Source organism: Carettochelys insculpta, chromosome 28 (assembly GCF_033958435.1).
Source record: "Carettochelys insculpta isolate YL-2023 chromosome 28, ASM3395843v1, whole genome shotgun sequence".
Classification (NCBI taxonomy): domain Eukaryota; kingdom Metazoa; phylum Chordata; order Testudines; family Carettochelyidae; genus Carettochelys; species Carettochelys insculpta.
In genome coordinates this window covers 2,469,209-2,487,756 of record NC_134164.1, presented here as the reverse complement: position 1 = coordinate 2,487,756, position 18,548 = coordinate 2,469,209, and the positions used below count along the sequence as shown (strand labels likewise).

Genomic DNA, 18,548 nt, shown 5'->3' with positions numbered 1-18,548 from the left:
ATAACGCCCCCCTCAGAACTGGAGGATCCATTTTAATCCAGATTGCCTCTGCTATGGCGAGATCAGTACAAGCACCTGGAGATCGGGACTTAGAAACTCCCTGGGGGAAGGCAGGGGGAAGTGAAGCAAACACAGTTCCGCTCTGCCCCTCAGCGTTCTCTCCTAGCACTGTGGGAGGCTCTGTTGTTCTCGGGGGTTGTGCTCTCTCGTATCAGCCCCTGCGCGTGAGCAGTCCGGTGGCGTGTGGGCCTCAAGAGAAGGCTGGGGCAGCCTCATTCTGCATCTGCTGTGGTGCAGCGAGAGCCGGGCAGGCAATGGATTTTTTTTCGGTGGAAAATTTGGGGTGGATGGACCAAAACCCTCCTCTGGTGGCTGAAGAAGTACAGAGATGGATTCGGAACTGCCCCATGGCAGAGGCGGTGCAGAGGGGTCAGCTGCATCCCCAGCATCTGGGTCATGCCACTTCTGATGAGTAGCGGGGCAGTCCTGCCCCTCCCCTGGAGCAACATGGCCCCAGAACAGCTCGGAGGCAGGGCAGGGGAGCTGCCCCTGCACTCATCAGAAGTGGTACAGTGCCCCCACAGCAAGAGGCGGGAGGGGCATGGGCAGGAAATGGCTGGAGCATGAGTGGAGCGAGGGAAGGGGGCAGGGCCAGGGCCCTCCCTTGCAATTCCTGCACCACTCACCTCTGCCCCAAGCGTGTCATGCACCCATTCTCCTACCTGGACTTGCTCGACCGTTCCCAAGCTCCCAGGCAAGGCCTGCGTCTCACAGAGCAGAGGTCCATGGTTCTCACTCTGGAGCCAGCCCACCCAGATGGTTTTATTACGCTGCGATTGGTTAAGCGTTTCTTATACATTTATCTGTGCTTTTTATTTTTTAATCCTCCCTCCTCTGCCTTCCCCACCTCCACCCACCGTGCAGGATGAATTAAAAAAGCTTTACACGCAGCTGGAGGTCCACAAAACCAAGAAGATGGCCGCCAACAACCCTCACCTCCAGAAAAAGAGGAGCTCCAAGCGGGGCTTGGGCCGCTCCATCATGAGGCGCATCACTGAGCTTCCGGAGTCCGTGTCTCGGCCGGGCAGCAAAGAGAACAAGGAGAGGGCCGGCGGCGGGGGCAGCAGGAGCCACTCTGGCTCCTACAAAAGGCGGCTTCTGGACTCTGGCAGCTCCAGCGTGAGGGTGAAAGAGGAGTCCTCCAAGCACAGAGCTTTCTCTCTGAGGAAGTCCCACAGCACCTACGACCACGTGCAGAATCCCAAGGAGAGCGCTGCGCCCCCCAGGCACGACAGTGTCTGCAAGGAACCGCCCTTACTTGACTCCTTGATGAGGAAGAAGCTAGCCAAGAAAGCCTCTGAGAGGTCCAACAGCGACTCCCTGGACTCGGCCCCTCTCGTCTACAAGTCGGTCAGTGCCCACAACCTGCTGGCTGACAAGAAACCCCTTCACCCCAAGCCCTCCCCCTTGCAGAAATCCCTCAGCGTCCTCATGAGTGCCAGAGAGAAGGCCCTGCTGCTGACCATCCAGGCGTACGTGGAAGACGTCTGCGAACAAACTGGAGAAAGGGAGAAGACCGCGAAGCAGGGAGCTTCCTCTCCGGACACACAACCCTCTGGGCTCGAGGAGGGTGGGGAGGCAGCCAAGCAGCTGCAGAGCAACGACATGTCCCAAGGTACCAAGAGCTCCCTCCTGCAAGACAGCTTTGACAGGGCCACTGTTTGCCCCTGGGAAGGGGAAGCCATCCCACCGGAGAGCAAGATGCTGAAACAGGTCACGTACGCCCCAATAAAGAGCATCAGTGTCGACAGCTCCCACCTAGCAGGCAGGGCGCCTCCTGGGGGTAAGAGAACACCCCCGCAGCCACCTCTCCGGTACCAGAGCTTGGCTCACAACCTCGAAAGGAGCAAGGTGGCCCCCTGGGAAACACAGGAGCAAACATGGCCTACGGCCACAGACACGCCCGGGCAGGGCGCCAAAGACATCGTGGCCCTGATAAACATCTGCCCGTGGGAAGCTGAAGAGCTTCTGGGAAAAACTGAGAAGGAAGAGACGGGAGAAGGTGCAGCTGAGGCGCGGAACAGCAAGCTGCTGTCTGTACCTTCCTTTGCTGCGGAAATATGCCCATGGGAACCGGCAGCGGAGGAGGAGGGTTTCAAGCAGAGGCAGCAGGAGAAGCCGAGCAAAGCAGGAGATGCTGAGAAACCAAACAGCCCTCTGGCAAAAACCCCAGATCTAAAAGCGCTCCCTCAGAAAAGCTCCATCAGGACTTTAGGATTGGCCGTCAAAGCCTTTCAGCAGCTAAGGGAGAAAAGCAGCAGCAAAGGTAAGAGAGAGGATGAGGAGAGCCAAAGGAAGAAGGATAAATACACAGGCAGCAGATGCGATAAGCCCAACCTGACTGAAACCCCAGCACTGTCCATCAGTGAGACAGCAAAGCAAGAGACCCCCACCAAGGGTCCCGAGGAAAGCAAGCAGAAGATCCTGAGCAAACAAGCCACCATCTGCCCCTGGGAAGAAGAAACAACCATCCCTCCCCAGCAAAACAATCACACCAGCAAAGCGTTTGAAATATGCCCTTGGGAGAGGAGCGTGGAAGAAGCAGACAGTCCCCAAGGTAGGCCGATGCCGGCTGACGCAAGCGGCAGAGCAGGAAGGAGGCGTTTGAAAGACACTGGGGATACCGTACGGAGGAAGCTGGAGAGGACGAGGGGTCAGTGGGAGACCATATGTCCCTGGGAGACAGTAGATTCTGCGGGAGCCTTGCAACAACTCAGTGTGGAGGAGGATAAAACTTCCCATTGCACCGAGATGGAGAGTGAGAATCCATCACTGTGCCCTGGGGAACCTGCCGCAGTCATAACCAGTGTAAAAAACGAATTACGCCCTGGGGATGTGACCAAAGCTCCACCAGTGAGACAGCCTGAAGACAGAGCTCCCGAAGGAGACCAGAGCATCATGCTGCAAGCAGCCACCAGTGCAGGTAAAACACTGGAGAAGGACAGCAGCCAGCGAGAGGCTCTCTGCCCTTGGGAGAGCACAGACACACAAGAACCGTCAGCAACAGCGGACACAAAACACACCCAGATGCCTAAAGGGACTTCAAGGAAATCTGACAGTGTTGAGAGCAAGAAAGCAGAGATTTGTCCCTGGGAAACAGAGGAGGCTGAAGTCTGCCCCTGGGAGGCAGCTGAGATTCCATCAGAGACAAGAACAGTAAGACAGAGAGAGAAACTGGGTCTCTCCCACGGGGCCAAGAGCCCCACACAGAAAGCAGCAACGGGTCCATCTGAAACTGTGGATACAGTCAACAGCCAGCAAGAGTCTGTCTGCCCCTGGGAGAGCACAGGTACTGAGGAATCCCCTGTAAAAATGGACTGTAAAAGCTGTGAATTGTCCACAGGCCTGCCAAAGAACACCGGCAGCATGGAGAGCAAAAAGGCAGAGGTTTGCCCCTGGGAAACGGAGGCAGTCGAAACCAGTTGTAAGATCCTCAGGTCAAAAGCAAGAGGTCCACCTAAAACCCTGGAGAAAGACAGCAGCCAGAAGGACTCCACCTGCCCCTGGGAGAGCACAGATGGGAAGGAACCATCAATAAAACCAGCTACCAAAAGCTTCGATGAGTCTAAAGTTGCCGCTAAGACATCTGACAGTGCTGACAAGAAAAAGGCAGAGGTTTGTCCCTGGGAGAATGTGGAGGTTGAAGCTAGTGTTAAAACTGAAGTCTGCCCCTGGGAGGTGGTTGAAATGCCATCAGCGAAAGAAACACTGGATAAAGTTGGTCTCTCCAATGGTGACCAGAGCATCACCTGGAAAGCAGCAACAAGTCTGTCTAAAAAGCTGGAGAAGGGGAGCAGCCAACGAGAGGCCATCTGCCCCTGGGAGAGCATGAGTCTAGAGGAATCCTCTGTAAAACCTGAAAGAAAAAGCAGCCAACTGTCCAAAGGCCCTTCAAAAAAATCCAACAGCATAGAGAGCAAAAAGGCAGAAATTTGCCCTTGGGAAAGTGAAGAGGCTGAAGCCATTGCTAAGGCTGAAATATGCCCTTGGGAAGTGTCTGAGGCACCATCAAATAAAGGGAAATTAAGACAGAGCACAAGTGAGGGGGATGAAACAGGTCCAAGTGCTGGAGACATGTCAACTAAAAAGCTGGAGAAGGGGAGCAGCCAGCGAGAGGCCATCTGCCCCTGGGAGAGCATGAGTCTGGAGGAATCCTCCGTAAAACCTGAAGGAAAAAGCAGCCAACTGTCCAAAGGCCCTTCAAAAAAATCCAACAGCATAGAGAGCAAAAAGGCAGAAATTTGCCCTTGGGAAAGTGAAGAGGCTGAAGCCATTGCTAAGGCTGAAATATGCCCTTGGGAAGTGTCTGAGGCACCATCAAATAAAGGGAAATTAAGACAGAGCACAAGTGAGGGGGATGAAACAGGTCCAAGTGCTGGAGACATGTCAACTAAAAAGCTGGAGAAGGGGAGCAGCCAGCGAGAGGCCATCTGCCCCTGGGAGAGCATGAGTCTGGAGGAATCCTCCGTAAAACCTGAAGGAAAAAGCAGCCAACTGTCCAAAGGCCCTTCAAAAAAATCCAACAGCATAGAGAGCAAAAAGGCAGAAATTTGCCCTTGGGAAAGTGAAGAGGCTGAAGCCATTGCTAAGGCTGAAATATGCCCTTGGGAAGTGTCTGAGGCACCATCAAATAAAGGGAAATTAAGACAGAGCACAAGTGAGGGGGATGAAACAGGTCCAAGTGCTGGAGACATGTCAACTAAAAAGCTGGAGAAGGGGAGCAGCCAGCGAGAGGCCATCTGCCCCTGGGAGAGCATGAGTCTGGAGGAATCCTCCGTAAAACCTGAAGGAAAAAGCAGCCAACTGTCCAAAGGCCCTTCAAAAAAATCCAACAGCATGGAGAGCAAAAAGGCAGAAATTTGCCCTTGGGAAAGTGAAGAGGCTGAAGCCATTGCTAAGGCTGAAATATGCCCTTGGGAAGTGCCTGAGGCACCATCAAATAAAGGGAAATTAAGACAGAGCACAAGTGAGGGGGATGAAACAGGTCCAAGAGGTGCTGGAGACATGTCATCTAAAAAGATGGAGAAGGGGAGCAGCCAGTGAGAGGCCATCTGCCCCTGGGAGGACTTTTCTGTATCAACTGACACAGGCAAAGTTTCTTCCAGGAAATCTGATGGCACTGAAAGCCAAAAGTCTGATATTTGTCCTTGGGAAGGATTAGAGCTGAAAGCCGTTGAGAAAGAATGCGCAAGGGCAGAGATATGTCCATGGGACATTGAAGGAGCCTTGCCCAGGGAGATGGAAGAGCGTGCCATGGCGGCTAACACAGGGGACCTGGAAACGCCAACAGCCCAGCGGGAAAAAACAAAAAGCAAGCATGTGGGCCTGGCTGAACACAAGCCACTGCTGCACCTCGGGCCTGAGGACAAGCCGCTGAAGGACCTCAGCGAAGGCAGGAGCACGGTGGCAGAGGTGCTCCCCTGGCAAGTGGGCATAGCTCCCACCATGGGCAGTTCTCTTAGCCAAGGAGGAAACGTCCCGGCAGACATCTGCCCTTGGGAAGCAGAAGGCGCTCCAACTGGTGCCGAAAAGGGTAGAGCAGAAACCAGCAAAACCTCAGAGGCGCGTCAGTTGGAGGCAGGGGACCACACTCCTGCTTGTGTTACCCTGGCCAAAAGCAAAGCACTGGGAATACAGGAAGAGGACGCCAGAGGTCCTAGCCCAACCAAATGAGACATCTGCCCATGGGACTGTGAGTAGCTTTTTCCATATGGGCTGGAAACATGCAGGTGACTTTTATAAAGGGGGTGAAGGCTTTAGCCCATGACTGCTCCGACTCTTAACATGCCCACTCACCAGAATTAAGGACATGAGAATCCTACGCGAATGGCCGAAGGTCTAGGGGGCCAAACTCACTCACAACTACTTTTAGCCTTTCAGTCAGTGGAAATGAATCATGCTCGGACCTGTAGGGCAGCTGCCCCAGGGGCCAGTGCTGTCGGGGACAGATGCAATTTTCTGCCTTCACTGAAAGCCCAAGCCAGCTGTGATAACTTGGCACATTCCATTCTTCATCCGTCAACATGTGGCATGGTAGCCTTGGACCCTCTCTGTCAAACCAGTGGTATCGGACAGCGTTAAGAGCATCCTCGAAGCCAGCCGCACCCAGTGTCCCCAGAGGTACCCTCCAGGCACGCATCTAAACCAGTGACTCACTCCAAGTCCCAGCTGCGAGCTCAAGTCAGAGAGTCTCACAGCTCGGGCGAAAGGAGGAACATGCATGAGACCCTTCAAATGTAACGAGGGTTTGCTAAGCCTTACGCCCAAAATGCTGCTCACCCCTAGTCTAACTGAGGAAGCTTAAGGCTTCCTTGAGCTACTTACGTTGAGTTTTGTGTTCTCCTGAGTCACTAAGCCTCACTCCCAGGCTAAGACTGTCACAGTCGCCTCCTGCTATATGTTGAGCCATCTTTAAATTACTACAATTTAACATTTGTGCTATGGCAGAGGCACCTGTCCAATGCTCCCTCTAATCTTTTCCATGGGCAGAATTTTTCCAACCATGTAGGGAATAATTTTTACATGCACTAAGGCACGTGGAATGTGCACCACCAATAGAAACAGAACCTAGCTGTGGCGTTCTGCTAATCAGCTGTGTGGCATTGGAATTTCTCCTGAGCAGCAGCACAACCACACACCTTACAGAGAACACTGCACCAATCAGGATCAATGCTCCACCTGTGCAAGGCACAGAGTCTGTAATGGCAAGGCAGTCCTGGCCCCCAAAGAGCTACCAATTGTAGCGGCTGCAGGGAGCAAGCCAGTGGCGAACACACATGAACAGGAGAGCAAAGCAAGAGGAAAACAGCTATGTTTGGCATAAGAAGCAGTACTTGAAGTGTAAGGTTTGAAGATTAGAGAAACTGGCAGGCTTGGACTCTCAACATGAATGAAAAGCCAATCGGGCAGAGTCTTACAAAACATAACAGTGAGGTGGAACAAGGGCACACTGCAAAGAGGAGTCCAAGCAGGAAAAGAAAGCAGCTTTTCAAATCATTGCCAAGAGCCCAGGTGATCTCTTCCAACGCTGCCTGCCATCTTTGTTTTGGCAGAGTGACTCCACTTATCTTGGTCAGGTTCTGAAATTGAAGATGAGCAAGCTGCCACGTACATTCCACTCATCCTGCATCATTTGACTTCCTGGATTGCAGATTGTTACTTCTGAATTCCCCGCAAAGGCCCCAAACCAGTCATGAATTTTGTGCATCTGAAACAAGCCATTTTTGTTTCGTTCCAGTCATGCTGACTCTGCCTGAATGCTGCGACTCAACAATTCTCTTGCCACAAATCTCTGCACATCTTCCTGGGGAATAACCAAAACTTCAGGACTTGCCAACCCTTTGCTTTCAGAACACCTCTCTATTAATGAGCCCCCAAGATCAGTCACTGCAGTACCCCGAGTAGACTTGGTTAAGTACACTGTGCTGTTACACCCGTTATGGGAACTCCAAGTTAAGGGTATTGTCTTAAAAACAATGCCACTCACTTTCCAAAGTACTTTGTCCTTGCTGGTTACTTGTGTGCATGTGTCTATGTGATCACACCCTGGGTGAACAAGCCTGGGGCTACCGTTCAGCTTCCTGGCCCAGAAGGCAACCAGACATCTCCAGGAGAGGTAATTGCTTTCATCAGCAGGATCTTCACCGTCCAGAAGAGCAAGCCTTCGCCTTTAGAACAAACAGATGAGTTTTCCTGGATGCCTTTTGTCCATTCCCTACCCCCCACCTGTTTGGGGATGGAGCTGGGAGACGATCCACTGGCCAGGAGGAAGACCAGTGCCCAAAATGGCCTAACAGTGCTGCAGCAGCCTGAATAACGGCCCCCATGTAGAGGACAGAAGCTGGAAGCCTCCACAGCTTGGACCAGCATAGCAGGTTCTAGGCCCTAATATGCAGGGGGAGTTGAGAGAGCAGGACAGAGCTACTGGATTTGCTACACAGATCCACCAAAAGGAGGGGTGAGGGTGCAGCTGTCTATATTCAGGGGAGTCACAGGGTCCAGGAGGTGCTGCTGTGCAGGGTGCGTGGGCAGAAGCATGTGCAGGAAACCAGCGGTGCCCACCTGCCTCCCCTGGGCCTGGTTCCCAACAGTGCCTTGCTCTCCCCCAGCCAAGTTTGCCGGCTGTCCCTGCTCCTTAAAACACATGGGGATCACACGAGGGCACGTGGATGCAACGCTTGCTGGGACTTCCCCCGGGTGGAAACGAGGTGCCCAACGTGGGCAGCGGCAGATGGATTGTGGGCAGAAAGAGATACACAGAGGGACAAAAATGGGGAAAGAACCACCAGGGCCAGCCTAAGAGGTCCTCCCAGCTCTGGCCAGCAGCGGCTAGTTGCCCGGGTAGTGAAGGTATAAGACTATTACCAAGATCTGAGCTCAGCCGACCGCTCTTGTCACTGTCCCCTTCTCCCCAGGAGTCAGGGCTGCTCAGGACAGTAGCTTCCCAGTATTCATCACTGGGAGATCAGAGACAGCAAAAGTGAATGTTGTCGCTTCGTCCCTGATCGCACGGCTTTGGCCCAGGACTTGTCTAGTCTCCTGTCCCTTCCCTTGCCACCGACCGTCCTTCACCTCACCGTGTCCATAGGAAGTGGCGGTGCCGTCGGGTACGTGACCTGTTTCCACACTGAGTGTCACACGAGATCATCCAATGGTGTAAGAAAATTGTACATACCGAGAATAAAGAGTTATCTGTATACACAGGCAGGACTCCTGGCTGTGGTTTGTTGCTGGGCTTCTCCCTCTCTCAAGTCTCTGGTGTCACTGAGGCTCAGGGGTAAAGATTAGGGATGGACTCATTCCTTTCATCCTAGGCCTTAGGCAGCGCATTGGTTGATAACTTTCCCCAGCGCTGCTCCTACGGTCAGTGGAAGCTTTTGCATACCTATCCTGGCTGGCTGGCCACGCCCTTGCCATACGGTATTTAACCCAGGCCTTTCATTAGCAGAGGCTTGAGTGGGCAAGAGGTCACACAGGGAGGGAAACGTGGGTGCAAGCATTTATCTCTACAAAGCCATCTTGGGGGGAGGTAGTATGGTCTAGTGAGCAGGGCACTGGAGGGGGGCAGGGGAAGGGAGGGCACTATTCCGGACTCTGCCACTGGCCTCCCTGAGTAAGTCGCCTCCCTTCTCACCCTTTAGTCTTGTTTAGATTATAAGCACCCCAGTGTTTGTACCTTGCAGCCTTTGGATGGAGTGGGACCCTAGGCAGTAAATAACACAGTAACGAAAGAGGCACCATGGGTTTACACAAGGCAAGAGCAGATACTACAGCGGATGGTTGTTAACTGCATGGGGAGGGCTGAAGGTCAGTGTGGACTCCCCCACCTTGATGAGAACAAACGTGTTCAACGGCTCCACTGAGAAAGGAATCGGCACTTTTCACCAAGAGCCCACGGGCTGTGGATTCTTAAATAGACACTTGAGCAGGGAAGGCGCTTGGCTCTGGTTTTGTATTGTACAGACCATACGATCAGCTTTGATCGCCACCGCCCTGAAGTGGACAGCTGTAGGAAACTCACTTTAGCCAGCCATGCTCTGCCCAGCTGCACGTGGGGGGGCTGCAGAGAGAGCTCGCCTCGGAAAGCTCTGTTGAGAAGGGGCTCTTCAGGGACAGGCCAAGGGGGAGGAATTTGGGTTCAAATACCAAGGGAGTCCATTAGCTGGCTTTGCTCCCACTGGAGAGAGCAAGGCCTGGGCTGAGAGTTCAGAATACTCCATGTGCAGGAGAGACTGGAGAATGAAGGATAAATAAGTGTCTCTCACTGCAGGTGCTCTAGGGAACCAATGGGATCCAAGTCTCCTTTGAGGCAGAAGGAACAGGGCTCTCCAATCTCACTGCACGGTGCCTCCTGAGGGCGGCCAAGTAGCAGACAAGGGGTTCTGGTAGCGGGTAAAACACCAGCTGCTGTACTATTAGTCAGAGCAAACAGAAGAGTCCAAGGACAGGTCAGGAAACTGCCACTGGCTTGTCCCCCTCAAGAGCTCAAACATGCAACCTGTGGCATAAGCACTGTTGAAAGAAACCCTGGGCGACTGAGGAGAACGGAGCATCTCCAGCCTTAGATTCACCCCCCGGGAAAGCAGGAGGGGCGCTCTCCCATTTGTAAGAAATGGGTCCCTTTCTAAGCCAACAAACCTGTGCTATTTCAGTCGTTAACTCGCAAGCTCTCTGGGCACGGCACTTCCCGCCATGGGGCCAAGCGTGAGAGTCAAAGATTACAGGGCAGTTCTCTAACACCAATGCATTCCCTGCAGGCGTGAGCATTTTCCCTCAAGCAGCACACGCATGCGAGTTTCAAAATGCAGCTACATACATCTTGGCATTGCTCGGAGGACGGGAAGCCAGGAGGGTTCTAGCTAGTGCTGCACCTTGAGACCTCCCTTGCTCATCACCACCTCTTTCGGAAAGCCAGCTAGAACGCCGTAGACTTGGGCTGGCTTAAGCCAGGCGAACGGCTTCACTACTCTCCCAGGGAGAGTAACGGGGCAGTTTCTCTCTAAAACACAGAATGCTCTGTTGCGTTCACACCACTGCTAGAGTACAGCAAGTTAACCGGCTCTGCAGCAAAAGACTACCAGACAAAGGGGGATGTGGATCCCCCCAGCAGCCCTTGCAAGCAGAATGCCAACTCAAAGCAAAACGGGAGGGAAGAGCTATGCAAACAGTCCACAGAGAAGCTAACTGGAGCCGGGGGGGGGAACAAAGGGAGACGAGTGAGGCAAAGGCCAAAGATGAGGCCAGGACTAGGCTAGACCTTAAAGTCGACCGTAGATACGCAATTCCAGCTACAGCAGTTATGTAGATGAAATCAACTCATCTACAACTGACTTACCTGGCCCTCCTCGCTGGGGGAGGGCGATGGAAGAAAGTGATAGGGAGGAGTACAGAGGTCGACGTTGACCCCGATAGTCCAATTTCACACACCACCACTAGGCAGGCACAAGTCGACCCCCAGCAGATAGACTGGGGTGAGCTCCCGGGCAGTGAAGCTATACCGAGTTACACGGTCCTACTGGAGAAATGGGGTTGCTAAACACCTGTAGGAGCACAAAACCATCCAGCCACCCACCACCAGCCCGTCAGCCGTGTGTCACCCCCCGCCTCTCACGATCAGCAATACGAGACAGACCTTCCCGAAGGATCAGCATCAAACGCTTCTTCCTCTTGGGCTGCAAAGGGCCATTTACACACGTACAGCTTTCCAGGGCTCACGAACTGGTGGCACGTGAGTACGTTACAGGCATTGTGCTGAGGTCTTGGGCAGGACCTCCCCATTTCAGGGAGGAACACAGATGGCGATCAGTGTAATCTACAGCTCAGTTCCCAACACTCGAGCGGGAGAGCTGGATGCGAGACGATTTGCTCACCGCCGACAGGTGGTCATTGTGACTGCAGGGGCACAGGAGCAAGGGAGGAAGAGGCTGGGGAACAGGGAGCTCAGAAGCTGGGGTAGGCACCGACTAAGGCAAACCAGGCAAAGGAAACACAAGGATGGGCAGTGCCAGAAGAGCTACATTTCCAGTGCAGATTAAAGGGACAACCGTGCTTTATACAGACAGCCCCATACAATGCACACTGATAGACACTCCTGTGGTCAGCGAACCAGGAACAACTGTCCCTGCCCTGAAGATTGCTTAACGAGCAGTCCTGGATGTGGGATTACTGGCTTCTGAAGCAAACCAGATCGGGTTTGAGAGCCAGCCTGTTAGATGCTCTGTGGTGGGGGGAAGAACCGGACATACGGGGACGTACTCTGCTTGTAAGCGTCCCCACCGACTTCTCTGATGGTGTCTCTGCTCGACTGGAACAAAGGCCGGCTGTCACGCTGCTTGCTGACCACACAGCCGAAGAGCAGTCCCGTCTCTAGTCTAGTGCTTTCTCACGCCCGGCGCTACCCTACCCATCCACTATTACTGATGCCACTGCGTTGGTTTGGGCTTTGGAATCTCATAGTCGAGCTCATCAAATTCTTGCGAAGGGTCCAGGGCAGGACCGGGGATCATCACCGTCTGAAAGAGCAAGACACCAATTAGCTTGCCCCTGGGTGGACTGCAGAGAAGATACGGCTGAAAGCCCCTAGTTAACAGGGAAACACCTTCCCAGGCAACAAAGGTAACCATGGCTGTCAAGCAGGAAGTGAGGTGAGAACCTACGTGCCATCTCTCGTCCCACCAATGTCCTTAGCTGGAACCTGCTCACTATGTGGATGATTGGTGATGTGACTCAGAGTACCCCTCATGTCTGTGGTGGAGCAGGACTAGAAAATCCCCAAAACCACCACTTTCCCCCGTGCCTCGCACGCATTCCAACCCCCCACGGCTCAGCTACATCTTCTAGCCCAGGGACCAGCACTCGGACTGTACATAGAGGTCCAAAGGTCACATTTCAGCACTTCACCTTGAGAAGGTTGCTGACCCCTGCTCTAGCCCCCCGATGGCTGCGGAAGCTTGCTGGCGATAGCCAGAGTGGGAAGAGAGGTTGCACAAGCACCAGCAGAAGCAAGAGATGCCACCAGCAATCAAGCTGCCAGGATCCTGAGAGAGCAGCTTTTGAGCGCAGGACTGGGGGGCGAGGGTGGTCTGGCAAGTGAGAGCCCAGCATAGCTGCAGAATTCACGCATGCGGATGCGGATATCCATGGATAGTGGAGGACTTAATTCCCCCCCCAGCTCGTCCCGCCAGACGTGGGGAGGCCGTGCCACGGCAGACCCCTGCACTGCTGGCAGGGAAAGGGCGCAAGAAGTTGTATCCTAAATGCTCAGCTCCCTTCACTCCCCTTGCTGGATGAACACTGACTTGCCAAGTCCGAGCCTGGGTCCTTGCTGCCCCTCCCCCAGTCCCTGCCTCTTCCCTGCACAAGGTGGCTGGTTTGTGCTCCCTCCCTTCCAAATCTGTAGTGCGGATACAATTGAAACCCGGATTGAGGACTGGATGAGGAGTTGAGCCTGGAGGATGTGGACTGGATGCAGATCCACAGTTTTGTATCTGCACAGGGTCTAGACGGAGCAGCAGCGGGTGCCAGGTCTCAGTTGCTTTACCTTGATAATAGGCTCCTTTGGCGGAGCCCAGGCTGGCACTATCTTGTCGTGTAACCTCCAAGAGCCATAAGGGTCGACCAGGTGCTTCTCGAATACGACATACTCCAAGACATCCTTTGGCACCTGCTCCCCACCGTACATCAGCCGTCCAAACCGGTCATAGACAGCCACAGTCTGTAGGGAGAACCACGACACCGGTCACACTGACGTCGGGCGAGGGCTGGCTGCGGTAACACCACACAGACCGAGCACGTACCTGCCGGGTGTGCATGCGGACGGTCACCTGCCCATACGCGTTGCTCTTTTTCACCATAAACGACCAGCGAACCTGAACCACCCGGGGAGGCTCCAGCGACTCCACAAAGTTCCAGCGGATGGTCTTGTACCTGTTCCCACGCACCATTTGCTGGGGGGCAAGGGGCATCACTTAGTAACTTGAACACTAATTGGTCAACAGGGTCCCGCGCTCAGTGGAGAGAAGCGCTCCGAATCCACCACCGAGGGAGTGCGCTCACATGGAGCGATGGTGCGAGGTGCAGAACGCGAGGGGCTAACCCCAGTGCTCTGCTCACAGCGCCGAGCGCCATTACAAAACACACCCTTGCCAGGGCGCACTAATGGACTCTTGGCGTTCCACAGGCACCTGGATGAACACTGCCAGACTCACGTCGTACTGGGGAAAGGGTATCTCAAAGACGTGCTGCTTGCTGATCCTGCCCCCTTGCAAAATCTCTCAGCTCTCACCGGCTGGCTTATACTTTCTGGCCAATAGGAGCTCAGAGATTTGGCTGGGGCGCATGAGCAGAGAGCTACAAGCTAAAAGCCACACTTCCAGCAGTCTGGGGCTGCAGCAGGCAGAGAGCCCATCTCAGGGCTGCTGGCCAGGAGCCATGGGGGTAGCTCTCCTGGGCACAGCCTGCCTCTGGCACCCCAGCCCCTCCTTCCCCCCAACCCTCAGCTTCTTCAACCCACACAGCCCTAACCCTCTGCCCCTCTTCCTGCATCCACCCCCCCTCCCACCAGATCCTGCATCCCAATCCCCTGCCCCAGGTCACAACCCAAACCCCTGCCCCAACTCCTGGCTCCCAGACCTCTGCCCTAGGTCATTACCCAAACTCCCTGCATCCTCAACCCCCACCCCAGGTCACAGACCCGCTCCTTCACTCAAACTTCCTCCCAGATCACACACCCTCTCCGGCACCCACCCCAACCCCTTACCCCAAGCTTCCTTCTTCACCCAATCTCCATCCCAGACCCTGCACCTCCTCCATTAATATCATGGAAGAGTGCAGCCTCTGGCAAATTTTCCATCAAAAACGATTGCCCAACTCTGTTCTAAATAGTAGATCAAATTCTGGTCCTGTAGCACATGGCAGCAACCCTCCAGCTCCAGTAAGATCACAACATCACATGTTCACAAAACACTTCTGTTCTGCCCGAGAAAAACACAGAACGAATGTATGCCACAAAGGCCAGGTCCTTAACCCCCAGCTGGACTCGCATTACTCTGAGTACAAAGGAGACTGCTGATAAATATTTACCACGAAGCAGTGTTCAGTCACCAACGAATGAAGTTTCTGCTTGTTGAAACTGCAAAGTGGAAGACACCATGTTACTCAGATAGACATGCTGAAAAGACTCACCCAAGAAGCCCTGCTTCTCCCGCATGTTGTACGTAAAGCACTGGCAAAAGGCACTGAGTTGAGCTATGCAGAGATTTCAGATGAACGACAGAGTCCAAATGCAACCCAGCTCCAAAGGCAGCAGTGAATGACATTTAACAGCAGGGCTCCCTTGGGAAGCCAAATATATCTCAACTGTTTTATCAGCATTTAAAACTGCAACTAAGCCAGATGCATTTTTGAAACATGCTTTGTCTTACGCTGGAAAAAGCTGAAAATCAATCTGATATTTCAAAACTTAGGGTCAAAATAATCCCTTGGTACCCAGTGTCTTCTGTGAGAGTGGCAGATGCCCGAAACATCTGGAAATCGGGCCCCACATGAGTTTGCACCCCTTATTGCTTGCCCCCTGCATCAGCAGGAATTGAAAGCATATTGGCCTGTGGTATCTCAGCCATGTCCTACTCAAGGAAGCAGCAGCAAGAGAATACATAGCTCCTAAGAAATGAAGAAGGTCTACTAAAAAGAGAGGGGGAAAGAACATGACACATAAATGTGGCACACAGATACCCCTGAGAAACTACAACACACCAAGAGTACCACTCTTACTTTGTCAGGCAACTGTGAGCTTCAATGAATATCTCCTGGGCTTTCTGAGGGAACGTCCAAGTACTGAAATTAGGATCATATTCTCTTATCTTCCTGATTCTGCAAAGACAAGGATAAGTAATGCTTTATGGAAGGAGCTGATCTGGTGCCCTCAGCATCCAATGGTCTACAGCTAATATACTACCCTCAACATGGAGCAATTCAGAAACCCTCCCATCCTCCAGAAGATCAAGAGACCTTCACCTGCTTTATTCTATCTTCCACAGAGGAGTTACTATTTAGAGGGACTCTCTGATAACAGTCGTCTTGTGCCCTGGACAAGTTACTGCATGGGTGTCATGTGTGATCAAAAACGACCAACCATACAGCACACAACATTGCAAGAAAAGTCAGGCAATTAATCCTGTGATTAGTGGCCCATGCTCACTCTCATACCAGGGACTCATGTTTAAGTTTCCAATCAGTGGCTCTGCAAGCGAACAAACACCTTGGACACAGAAGGGAAGTAGCGAGGAAGGACAGGCTTGTGTTTATGCTACTGGGGTGGAACTCAAAAGCTTTGGGTTCAATTTTCAGCTCTGCCACTGACCTCCTTTTGTGTCCTTCAGCAAGTCACTAATCCCTGTGCCTTGGTTACCAAAAGGAGGGGAGAAGGGGGGCTACTTCCTCTCTCCTCCCACCCTCTGCATTGTCTATGTAGATTGCAAGTCCTCATGGGCAGCAACGGTCTCTACCGTGCCTAGCCAAGGACAGCATCGATCTTTGCAGGGTGCTCTGGACACAAGCGTAACAATCAATGGGATTCCAGCTATGATCTGTTAGGAGGTAGCACCCCACAGACAGTCCCCTACGGATGAAATACTGAGGAGTACATCTCAGACCCTCCACCCACCCACAATCATTTGATCTTATCAGAGAGAAATAACTGTTAGCACCACGGACATAATAAGGTGACTGTTGAATGGACAATTCTTACAAGCATGGAACTCCTGCCACACCCAAGCAGCTCCTGAATGGAAGCTGGGATACACACCCTAACTGTGAAGCAATGCTCTGCTTCAGCTGCTCTCTTCTTTGTTTCAGTCCATCCTTTGACAGGGACGACAAGCGGGCATCACCTTCAGGAGGCACATATGGGTCAAAAATTCCAGCTGTGTTGAGGGGGTGGGAGGTGGGGAGAGAGAGAGATCAGGAAGAGCTCAACACCATGGCAAGAGGTTAAGTTCTTAAAGAAACATGAAAGTCTCATGAGACCCAACACGGAAACACTAAACAGCCGGGCAGAAGAAAGAATCTGGGTTTCCTGTTGATTCCCTAAATATGATTTGATCCTAAAGGCTGAAGGAAATAACAGACTCACAAAGGGGTTAAAAGGTCCACAGCTCAGGAGTGGTAGCCAATCACTCTTATGACACTGGGCCCAAAGCAGCAGAGCTAAAATTATCACCATCTATTGGCTCCTGGGTGCACAAGAAACTCCACCACAATCAGCAGTAAGTGGCCTTCTCTGTGCCAGATTGAACCTGAAGGGGTCCGAGGCTGGACTTGCTTCTGTGCAGATCGAAGTAAGGCATTTTCCTGGGGGCCTGGGTGGGGGAAATGAAAACTTCTGTGCCATCCCTGATCCGTTAGTCCAGCACCCTTAAGCAGCACTAAACAGCAGTTAAGTATGAGGGTTATTCTCCAGTCAAAGGCACTGAGTGTAATCAAAAAAAACAGGCTCATTTTGAACCAATGCAGGAAATAGGTGAAGGTCCCATGCCCCACATGCCACTTAGGACTAGTTCTCCCTCTGCCCCACATCCAACCTCCGCCCCAGAAGACACCAGTAACATTTGGATCTTGTTCCTACGTGTGCTTTTTAAACAGATGGGGCGTTCTGGGGTCTCATCAGGGATCACAACACCCGCAGCCCTGGCTTTCAACTTCTGCTCTTCAGGCGTGGTATACTTAGCATTCACAGAGGGAGGGATGAAATGGCGTCTCTTTGTTCTCACTGGGACCAGAAGGGAGGTAGGAGTCAGTCTGATGGGACTGAGTAAGGACTCGACACCCTGCAGAAAAGATGCAGGCAGTCATGCATCCAGCCTACACAGCGGCCTTCCCCTCTCCAGTTCATGCTGCATTCCCCTGGCCCTAGTCTCTGCAACCGCTTCACCAGCTCACTCTGCACCCCTCCAAGAACCCTGCTGCCCACACGCCAGCTAATGGTGTGTTGTCCCCGCCCGGCTCTCTCTGTGCCCCCCACCCCCAGCTTCCCTGCCCCTGCCTCGCTCTGAGCCCCCCGCCCCCCAATTCCCCCCCACGTGCTCTGCACCCCAACCCCAAATGTCCCCCAGCTTGCTCTGCGCCCCCCCAAATCCCCCTGCTCTCCCTGCGCCCCCCACTCCCAATTTCCCTTCGCTCTCTCTACAGCCCCCATTCCCCCCGCTCGCTCTGCGCCCCCTGCCCCCAAATTCCCCCCAATCGCTCTGCGCCCCCTACCCAACTCTCCCCCCGCTCGCTCTGCGCCCCCCATTCCCCCCGCTCGCTCTGCGCCCCCGCCCCCAAATTCCCCCCAATCGCTCTGCGCCCCCTACCCAACTCTCCCCCCGCTCGCTCTGCGCCCCGCGCCCCGCGCCCCTCTTCACCTGCAGGCCCCGCCCGAGCGGCAGCAGCCGGCCCAAGCCCCTCCGCATGGGAGCCGCCATCTTGGAGCCGCATTGCACGCCGGGAGGGAGGCGGTTCCTGGCCCGGGGGCGGAGCCAGCGCTGGGCCCGCCCCGGAGTGGAAAATTCCTGCAGTCCCGCCCCCAGCACAGTGTGCGCGGGGGGGCAGCTCGGTGGGGGGCAGGGAGCCCCAGCACAGTGTGCGCGGGGGGGCAGCTCAGTGGGGGGTGGGGGGCAGGGAGCCCCCCCTCAGTGTGCGCGCGGGGGGGCAGCTCAGTGGGGGGCAGGGAGCCCCAGCACAGTGTGCGCGGGGGGGCAGCTCAGTGGGGGTGGGGGGCAGGGAGCCCCCCCTCAGTGTGCGCGGGGGGGGCAGCTCGGGGGGGGTGGGGGGCAGGGAGCCCCAGCTCAGCGTGTGGGGTGGGGGGCAGGGAGCCCCAGCTCAGTGTACAGGTTGAGCCTCTCAGCTGACAACACCCATAGTGCGGTGGGATCTCAGCTCGCCGGGCAACCACTTCTCAGGGGTGCGGCCAAGTTTCTCGTGGTCCCCTGTAAAGTTTGTTTTCAGCCCCC

The 18,548-nt window shown here is 54.1% G+C and overlaps 2 protein-coding genes across 2 annotated transcripts in view; one reads left to right on the top strand and one right to left on the bottom strand.

Moving 5' to 3' along the window:
- GPR179 (G protein-coupled receptor 179) overlaps positions 1-11,420 on the top strand; it is a 36,138-nt gene extending 24,718 nt beyond the window's left edge. The window contains exon 11 of the mRNA XM_074978821.1: positions 925-11,420. Coding sequence (XP_074834922.1) covers positions 925-5,103 — 4,179 coding nt within the window. The 3' untranslated portion in view covers positions 5,104-11,420. The remainder of the gene's footprint in view (positions 1-924) is intronic.
- A 136-nt stretch (positions 11,421-11,556) lies between these two features.
- MRPL45 (mitochondrial ribosomal protein L45) lies at positions 11,557-18,075 on the bottom strand. Its single transcript, XM_074978822.1, has 8 exons — positions 17,961-18,075; positions 17,183-17,384; positions 16,364-16,481; positions 15,331-15,429; positions 14,641-14,689; positions 13,356-13,505; positions 13,100-13,273; positions 11,557-12,071 (listed from the first exon to the last, which is right to left on the bottom strand). The coding sequence occupies exons 1-8, from the start codon at positions 18,018-18,020 to the stop codon at positions 11,973-11,975; spliced, it is 951 nt and encodes a 316-aa protein (XP_074834923.1). The 5' UTR covers positions 18,021-18,075; the 3' UTR covers positions 11,557-11,972.
- Between the last annotated feature and the right edge of the window lie 473 nt (positions 18,076-18,548).

Bases quoted from the DNA above. Each gene is read 5' to 3' on its own strand.
- MRPL45 (XM_074978822.1), bottom strand. From the start codon at position 18,020: ATGGCGGCTCCCATGCGGAGGGGCTTGGGCCGGCTGCTGCCGCTCGGG. The intron at 16,482-17,182 runs GTAGGAACAAGA...CCCTCAACACAG, and splicing joins CATCTGTTTAAAAAGCACAC to CTGGAATTTTTGACCCATAT. The intron at 13,274-13,355 runs GTACGTGCTCGG...TTCTCCCTACAG, and splicing joins TCCGCATGCACACCCGGCAG to ACTGTGGCTGTCTATGACCG.